General features: G+C 33.7%; 1 protein-coding gene across 3 annotated transcripts in view; it reads right to left on the reverse strand.

Annotated features, from left to right (window-relative positions):
* Positions 1-5439: 5439 nt before the first annotated feature.
* Positions 5440-9799, reverse strand: part of LOC105135768 (peroxisome biogenesis protein 3-2-like) — a 9063-nt gene continuing 4703 nt past the window's right edge. For 2 of the 3 annotated variants that reach the window (XM_011040798.1, XM_011040799.1), the window contains exons 5-7: positions 8962-9089; positions 8159-8386; positions 5440-6058 (exon numbers count right to left, since the gene is read on the reverse strand). In XM_011040798.1, the coding sequence (XP_011039100.1) occupies positions 5797-6058; positions 8159-8386; positions 8962-9089 (618 nt within the window). In that variant the 3' untranslated portion in view covers positions 5440-5796. The remainder of the gene's footprint in view (positions 6059-8158; positions 8387-8961; positions 9090-9799) is intronic. The other variant, XM_011040800.1, reaches the window with a different exon arrangement.

The raw sequence follows: 9799 nt of genomic DNA on the forward strand, positions 1-9799 counted from the left end.
TCCCTCCATACAATCCATGTTGATATAAATATATAGTACTTAAAGAATGGGTAGGGGTTTTAGTAACCCAATAGAGAGCACATTCTCTGTTTTATTTTTTTGGTAGATAAGGCATCCTCTCAATATTGCCTCACTTGCTTCTATAGTATTTTTTCAATAGAATAAGATTCTCACCTTTTTAGTAGTCATAATAGCTCTAAACTATCCCCTTTATAGTTGAATCATGATACATATAAATTAACTTGTGTTGAGGATTATAATCATTGTCGACTATTATCTTTCCTTTTTTATTCAAGTAGTTATTCACCCATTTGTAATAAGAGTGAGAACTAAGGTTCTTCTGTAGATCCAACATAATGCCTTATATAACATTTCTTGTTCCATGACTTTTTGATGTTCTCCATGTATTGGTGGATATTATAAACATCACTATAGTAAATACTTCATAATTAGAGTTCATAAAGAGAGCATTAGTTATATTTTCTTTTTTTTTAATACTCAATGGAGAGCATTAGTTGTTATATTTTCTTTTTTTTTAATACTCAATTTCATAGTCAAACCCTATTAGCTTAACTAACCATAAGTGCTAAGAAGGATATGATACCTTTTAGTACTCAATTTCATAGTCAAACCCTAGTAGCTTAGCTAACCATAAGTGCTAAGATATGATACCTTTTGTTCCATAAGATACTTGAGGCTAACATGATCCATTCAAATCTTAAAATGTTTTTTTCTATAAGTAATATCTCCACTTTATCACTATATATAGTATAACCAAGATCTCCCTTTTATAAGTAAACAAAGCTTATTGCTCTAGTCCTAAAGATTTACTTATATAAGTTATAGGATGCCCCTCTTGTAGTAACACTGCTTTTATGCCATCTCACGAGGCATTAATCTTTATTATAAATTTCTTGTTTAGGTTAGGTAGTGCCAAAACAAAAGCTCGAGTCATGGCTTCCTTTAGGAGTTTAAAAGCTTACGTTGCTTTTTTAGTTCATTCAAAAGCATCATTCTTTAACAATTATTTCAATGTTTTACTTATGAACCTATAGCCCTTTACAAACCTTTTATAGCAGTTAGTGAGACTAAGAATCCATGTATCTATTTAACAAGCTTAGGTAAAGGCCATTCCACCAAAACTTTGATCTTTTATGGACTAGTAGACACCCTTTTTTTTAGAGATAATATAATCCAAATACTCCACTTGATTATTTTTAAAAACACATTTGCTTCAATTTACTACTAGTTTATGAACCCTTGATAATTTAAATACTATATTTGGATGTTTTAGGTGATGTGCCACCAAATGACTATAAATTTGAATGTCATTAAAGAACAATAACTTTTTAAAGTGACTTCTAAAAACATCATTCATTAAGTTTTGAAAAGTGGCATGAGTATTAGTTAACCTAAAGAGCATGACTAGAAACTTATAGCAACTATTATGAGTCTTAAAGGTAGTTTTAAACATATCTTGTAAGGCAATTCTAATTTGGTGGCATTTATATCTCAAGTTTATCTTTAAAAACACAGAGGCACCCATTAATTTTTCTAGTAACTCATCCACTAATGGTATAGAAAATTTGTCCTTGATAATAAGTTTCTTAAGAGCCTTATAATATATATAAAGCCTTTATGAATTGTCCTTCTTCTTAACCAAAATCACATGAGAAGCAAAATGACTATTACTTGGCTAAATTATCTTTGACTTTGTTATTTTAGAAATATTTTCTCTATAATATCCTTTCGTAAGCAAAAATATCTATAAGGTCTCAAATAAATAGGTTGATTCGGGTGGTGGTAACCCTTTGGGGTCATTAAACATCTTCTGATAACATTTTAATAAATTGTATAAAGCATAATTTCTTTCTAATTAGGCACCAAAGTAGTACACATAAAATATATTGTAGTGTTAATATCCTTAATAATTCTCAAACTACATAAATAATTTCTACTAATTATAAAAGGCTTTCCAATAAACTATTAAGTTTTTCAAACCTAATGGTTTGTAGCTAAGTATGATTATTACTCTTAAACAACATCTTTTTACCTTGCCACTTGAAGGACATCTATACTCCCTGTAGTTAGATATAATGTCACTTAAAATTGCTAACCATTGTATTTCCAACACCATATCATAATTATTTAAATAGACAATGAACACATCAACTTCAAAATTCACTTCTTCCATTCTCTATTTAAAATTTTTACACATAGTTGTGCAACTTATTGTTTTCCCATTAGCTGCCTCTGCTATCAAAGGCTTATGGCTACAAGATTACATTATAACATATCAATTGCTTTAAATTTGAGAAAATTATGTGTACAACTTGAATGCATCATGATAAAAATTGAGTGATTATCAATCTTACCGGTCACTCTCAAAGTGTGAAAACCCACAGTGATCTCCATAGTATTAATGAAGATGTGTGGAATGACTATTTCAAAAGTAAACTTATCCACCTTAGCTTTACCTTATTTAGTGTCTTCCTCATCATATACTATACAAAATGAATAGAGCCTTTTATTTTTAATTTGTTACCCAAGTACAAACTTCTAATCATATAAAAACATAAGTTTTTTACTCTTTTTTCCTCTAATTTTCTAATCTTTAAAGATTTGATAGGTTTAACAGGGACTTTGTTAGTATAATTTTGGGTTAGAGTGGGTAATAAGCCATTTTAAGAAGGTTTTAAACTATAGGGAATTATAGTGATTAATAAAGGTAAGCTTTTATAGGGAATTTGATGGGGATCAAGTTTGATTTAGGTAGTTTATGTTATGATTTGAGATAAGTATTCAAAGGAATTTTGATAGGTATGTCTATAGAAGAGGGTGTTTTCTTATATACAAGCTAGGTTCTTAGCTTATTTTAATGCTTTAGGCTTAAACATCTTGACTAAATTCTTGATTTCAACCTCAAGACATCCTATGAAAAACATTAGTGCTTGTCTCTTTGTAATCTTTGCTCTATTTCATAATATGTTAAAATCCTAAACATATGTCTCTAGATTCCCCACGTATCCAGAAAGCTCCTTTAATGGGTCTTTCTAACCCCCAAACCTAACATGTAATGCATCCATATATCCATTCCAAGTTACTTCCAAATTTTCTATGCTTCTCATGAAATTTTAGTGCCAATAAAAGGCCAAATGATCAAGATAATAATAAGCCAATCTAAGATTATTAAAATCCTTAACTTCCACTTCAAAATATTGATAACATATACAAAACCACTAATGCACATTCTCACCATCAAAGTGAGAAAAATCATGTTTAGGCTTATGTACCTTGCAGTGATTATATCTTTATTAACAAATCAGACTGGTTTTAACAATAAAATCACCTTTATAAAAGGCTTGTTTATCCTTGGTAGCACTAATTTCACTTGTTGATTGCTTTGAAGTTTGTTTGTAAGACCCGTTAATAATATATTTTAATTCCCCAAACTTGGCTTTATGACTAGATCTTGTATTTTTTAATTTTGAACTCTATGAATTCAACTACTTCATAGCTCATGCTTTAGTGCTTATTCCTTCCTAATAATTTCAAGGGAATATTTATGCCTTTTAAAATCTTAGGACTATGTGATAGAAATCATTTCTCAAGTCCAAAGAATTTTTGCTCTAATACCACTTAGAACAAGCTTAATAAATATAATGCCTAGTTGGATTGTTTCCAAGTATTTTTATGAAAAGGAATGACTTGATGTCAATGATAAAAATAAAAGAAAAGAAGATGAAGGAAATGAGAGAGATTATCAGAAATTGTTCTTCATCTGTATAATCATTCTCTCTACCAAATTAGTTACAAATAAAACTAAACAACTCTTCTATAAATTTAAGCCAAAACATGGAATTATTTATAAAGCTTATTTGAAAAACAAAGACATTAAGTAAAAGGTTATGTTTCATCTAACAACAACAGTAATTCTTATGGTCACCCTTTCAAATCTCTTATGCTCTAATTCTCTTATCATATGTCATATGTCATCCATTTCAATAAAGAGACTTGTAACATGATTACTTATCTTTGTGATGATTTTTAGGTTATTTGAAACATAAAAAGGTTTATGTAGGTCTCGAAGTTGTTTTATAGATTTTTTTGGGTAAACAAAAGGATTGAAAAACGTATTTTTTAAGAGTGAAAAACCCTTCATTTACTTGATAATCCATAGGTCGCTCAAAATTGAAGATGTAGATGAAAAATTATCTATATCACCTAAAAAAATATGGTCACATCATTCACTTAACCAAGCCAAACAAAAAAAAAAATTGTATTGGTGCATAGGTTTACCCTCGTTTTTTAGCCTAGGAGTTAATCTATTAAACTTGAGCTCCCCAAATCCCTTTTAAAAGTGCTTCCTTTAATTTATTTATAACTTTATTTAAATAAAATCAAAGAATTTATTTATTTAAAAAAAATCATACACTAATTTTATTTTTTAGAACATGATGAGATAATTTTTTTATAGTTTAATTTAAAAAAAACATAGTTTTTAATAAAATTATCTCAATCATGAGTTTAACTTATTTATTTATGTTTATTTGATTTGCTTTTTTTTTTTGCTCTTTTTTTAAATTGATTTTTTTATTTTTATCTTTTGATATTTGGTTTATTGGAACTGAGCTTTTTAATTGTTTTAGTTGCGTTCTATAGAATTATCAAGGTCTCATGACTTGGATTATAAGTTATGCAATATATTGCCGTCTTAATATTTTTTAAAATAAAAACATGTCATTTGGTATATCATAATTTTAATATTTTAAAAATATTATCTAATTTTCATTAGATTTCAGGTTTCTTGATATCTTTATATTTTTTTTATAATTAAAAATAATAATTAGACCAACGATACAAAAACAAAAGAGCTAGTAAATGATCTACGATTGGCTCATTTAACTGAAACTTAAAAGTCCGACGAGCATTCTCCAAACTCGTCGCAAACCAATTAGAGCGGAATGGAAGGCCTTTTTGTCTCCTTACGTGAATTTGGTCTCGCTCGCTCTCTCTCTTACTGACTTCAAGTCCTTGACTGTGGGGTGTTTCATGTCATATCGCCAAGACGACCACTAAAATAATTTAGCAAGTATGAATTAAAATGGCTAATTCAGGACGTACAAATTTAGAAAATGATTGTACAAATCAACCGCTTTGACAGGTAGAGCATGTTCAATGGATACTCCCATTCATTGAAGACCAGAATTACTGCTTCGGCCAAGATTTCGGCAAGTCCAGTAGCCATCGCCCCAATGACAAATAGCTTTTAAAGTTCCATCATTGACTCCACGCATCACATTGGTTTGGAAAATAACCCTGGTGGTAGCCACTTTGAACAAAGAAGCGCCTCATCAGAAACGGTAAGAGCAGGTTCCCTTCAAGCATCTTTACAAAAACATTGCAGGCCCACCAGGAGATCGAACAAGAAAGTTGCGCAACTGAAATGAAATCGCTAAAAAAGACATGCCAGATAGGGACAAAACACTCTTGTGCTTCATGAATGGTTTGAGACTTTCAACTTCTGTCAATCTTCCGGTTTTAACAGCATAAAAAGACATCATCCGTCACAAAGCAAAAGACACATGACAATGGTAAAGCACTCAATGAAGATATTAAGAGTTAATAAAGAATTACAATTTCAATGAAAAATCTTGACTCTCTTTTGAATCCTTTCAAGCAGTTCACATTTGTAGACCCAAGCCTGGTACAGTGCAAATTTTAGCGCTGGCACCCCTTGTATGAAAGCCAAAACTAAAAAAAAAAGGGACATGGATTAAGATACAATCATGCTCACTACTCTACAAGGTTGTTTGCATAGAGGAGAGTGAAGAACAGTTCAACTTCTGGTACAGTCCGGATGATTTGGATAAACTGGTTTTGGCTTGCTTCACGGAGTAACGATGGTACTATCTGCATAACTCGTGATAGAAGTTTTGCCAGTGGCATCCCTGATGTTAGACTGGCCCCGGTGGACTGACACTTAGCTTCCATATCCTCCACCAGTGCATCCACTGCCACTTTCAAAGATATTCCCATGATTTTACCAAATTCAGCACTGCAAGGGGGAAATCAACAAATTCTATTTTAAAGGAGCCGAAAAGAAAGTAGTTTTATTAATTTTCAATATCTCAGTTTTCAACTGCTACCAGGCAAGCCAAGCACAAAAACATCGAAGGCATGTAATGAAGGATTATTTCAAGGTTGATAACAACAAGCTCTTTAATGTTGTAATGTAAAAAAGACAACTGGAAAGAGGGAAAGAATCTCCAGATACTTAAATCCCAGAGCAGCAACCACTGGTCCATGCAAGCAGGAAGCCACCAACAAAAAAGGAGGGAAAATAGAGAAATGACGCAGGGGAGGGGAACTTTGTAGGTATTTGCAGCAAAAAGGAGAGGATCGGAGAGCTCAGGGGGTTATTTCAATTCTTTCCCATGTCATGACACAAGATTAGGCAATGGGATAATGAGAAAGGACATCCATAGTATGAAGCTGACCTAAAGAAGCAAGCCAAAGGATGAAGGAATGCCCTGGGATATGGTCTGAGAACAGAACCAGGGTAAATGGTGCATAGTGTCTTCGGGTCTGATATCCTGGAGAGTCTCCCAAGCTGAATCAATCGTGGATCTCCCTGAAGAATGACCTTTCCAGAGATATTAATTTGGAGAACTGATCTAGTGATGGAAAGGAACTGAATCCCATAAAGGTTGCGGGTCTGGACTATCAAGAGGATATGACTGAAAGGCAAGAGAAGTTCTCTAAAATCCAAAATTCAAATTTTTTTAGAGAGAGAGCGGTGCTGTCGGAGCCATAACTCCTCTGATCACAGTTGGCTTTTGCTAATTTTCAGATATGTTGTTCGATTCAACACCAACACAGACACCAACAGACTAAAAATCCCCACACCCCACCCCATGACCTCCCCAAACCAACCCTAAACTGAAACCCACCCCAGCACCACCCAAAACTCCATCACGAAACAAAAAACCACCCGAGTGTGAAAGTGTCAAATTCTACAACCCAAGCTAAGATTGCTTCATTCCTGAGGCAAGATACTAGCACAATTTTGAAAATTTCAGACCATGTTGTTGATGAGAGCACATCGCGATGGAATGCTGTTTGGTTGGATTTGTTTGGGTTATGTGATGTCTTACCATGTGGTAAACACTACTGCTTTCCGAGTTCAGAAAGACTTTGGCCTTGGCAGTGTCATGACAACCCAACAAGGCTTCATGATTTTCCAGTTCAAAGGTGAGGATGATGTTTACTCGGTTATGGAAAAGAGTTACGAAGTTGAAACATTTAAGACCCATCAAAACATGGAGTAGTAAAGGCTTGGATTAACAAGCACAAATTGAGTTTTATTGGTTTGTTGGAGACTAAAGTTGCCTCTAATCAGATGGGAATAATCCCTCTTCTATGCAATTTATGTCAAATGTCTTGGATGCTATCAAGTGTAGTATTCTTATAGGATGGGGCCCTATAGAAGTTCACATGTGAGGTCCTTAGCTTGGTTGATAGGTGCAACTTTGTGGTCACTTATGTCTATGATCTCAATACTCCTACTAGCTGTCAAGATCTTTAGGACTACTTGAGACAACATGCCCTTGCATTTCAGTCCAGACCTCGGCTCATCTTGGGTGACTTTAATGTGATTATGAGCTCTATGGACAAATAGAGGGGTGATCTTTCTTGTTATGGATACATGGATGCTTTTGGTTGTTATGTGCAGGATGTGGAGCTGGTTAAAGTTTCCTATGCAGGGTTGTGATTCACTTGGCATAATAGTCAGCATAGTAGGAGTACTATTCTTGATAAGCTCAGTTGGATATTCGGGAACTCAGCTTGGTTCTCTGTTTGGCCAGCTACATACTCTGATTTCTTGCCCAGGGATGCTTATTGGCTAAGGAGGGGTTGGGGGTGTTCAATCCATCTCAATTGAGAGAATTGAAGATTACAACCTCTGCTCGTAAGGGAATTCCTAAGCAGTTTGAGTCAACCAATACAAAAAAGTCCTTGACGTTTGCACTTCCAAGCAATGTAATCATGTACCTAATTTTCCACCCATGTGTAAATTACACGAGTAAAAACAACTATATGTTTTGCCTGAAACATAATAAGCCCCTTTTTTTTGCTCTCTAGAACAGAAAGATACCTTGATAGCACTGTTCGTGCCTCCACCATAAGCTGATCAAAATTTGTGCTATTAGGAAGGATCATGTCGTCACTGCTGGAGCTTGTGCCTAGTTTGTAGTGCCCACTATCTTCAGGCATTAAGTAATCTATCCATTGACGTAGACTTCCCACGCTCATAAACTTGTCAAGTATTTGCATGACAGTTTCGTGAAAAGATGTGGTGTTGAACAAATCAATCAACTTCTTTCTGCATGGATTACAGTTATAGGCAATTTAAGCAACCATCCAATGGTCAAAACATTAAACATTCCATCTAAAAGATGCTTCGTGTTTGCATTTTTCATTAAAATGCCCTTTCGAGACATTAGCTTTTTGTTCACTATGCCAGATGTTTCTGTAACAGATTTCAGATTTCATTTAATGAGTGATTCTTGATTTAATGTGCCCCTACCCATTTGCTTGGTAGTTGTTCTCATGTGCCTAAAGGAGTCTCTGATGATGTGAACTTCTTCATGCAGTCAATGAAGTGTGAATAAAGTCAACATAGTCCAGATTCATTCCCGATTGACTGAGAAAATCATGGAGTTCCAAGTTTCAACTTCAGTTGAAATATTTTCAGTTAAATTTCTGACTTTAGCATGTTCATTTTGATAAGTGAAGATGAAATCAACACAAGCAAACACACATCACTATCCACACAGAATTTTCTGCATATGATGCTGCTCCATTATTTTAATCTATGCAATGCACCTTCTTGATTTAAGTAGAATATTACTTGATGGAACACACATGCCATTTTTCAAACAACATCGAAACACTTACCCCTCAATAACTTCTGTTACCACAGCCTGGATATTTGAAATCAATGCTGGCAGGCCATTATTAGCAAGAAAATCAGCACTCACCAAAAATTTTTGCTGGTCATCCCTATCAATGAGATCGACATTCTCCTGCGTGAAATGAATGAAGTGGATTAACTTAAGAAAAATGACAAGACACTTTTGAACATCTAGAAGCAGCATTAAAAATACAAAAGCCATGAACGTATGGTCTACCAAGAGCGTATTATAGTGTTTTCAAAGTATTAACCAACCACAATACCCATCAAATACATAACTGGGTGATAAAGGTTAATTTGAACAGGAATATAAAATATCATAAAAATCCAAAGATATGAAGGGACAACGACCAAAAACAAATGTTTATGACCACAAATGTTTACATCAAAACTGCAGAGTGATAAGTTTAGTAGGTCTATATGGATTAACTTAAGAAAAATGACAAGACACTTTAGAACATCCAGAAGCAGCATTAAAAATACAGAAGGCATGAACGTATGGTCTACCAAGAGTGTATTATAGTGTTTTCAAAGAATTAACCAACCACGATACCCATCAAATACCTAACTGGGTGATAAAGGTTAATTTGAACAGGAATATTAAATATCATAAAAATCCAAAGGTATGAAGGGACAACGACCAAAAACAAATGTTTACATCAAAATTGCAGAGCAATAAGTTTAGTAGGTCTATATGGATTAACTTAAGAAAAATGACAAGACACTTTAGAACATCCAGAAGCAGCATTAAAAATACAGAAGGCATGAACGTATGGTCTACCAAGAGTGTATTATAGTGTTTTCAAAGTATTAACCAACCAC

The sequence above is a fragment of the Populus euphratica genome, unplaced genomic scaffold, assembly GCF_000495115.2.
Source record: "Populus euphratica unplaced genomic scaffold, PopEup_1.0 scaffold221.1, whole genome shotgun sequence".
Lineage (NCBI taxonomy): Eukaryota > Viridiplantae > Streptophyta > Magnoliopsida > Malpighiales > Salicaceae > Populus > Populus euphratica.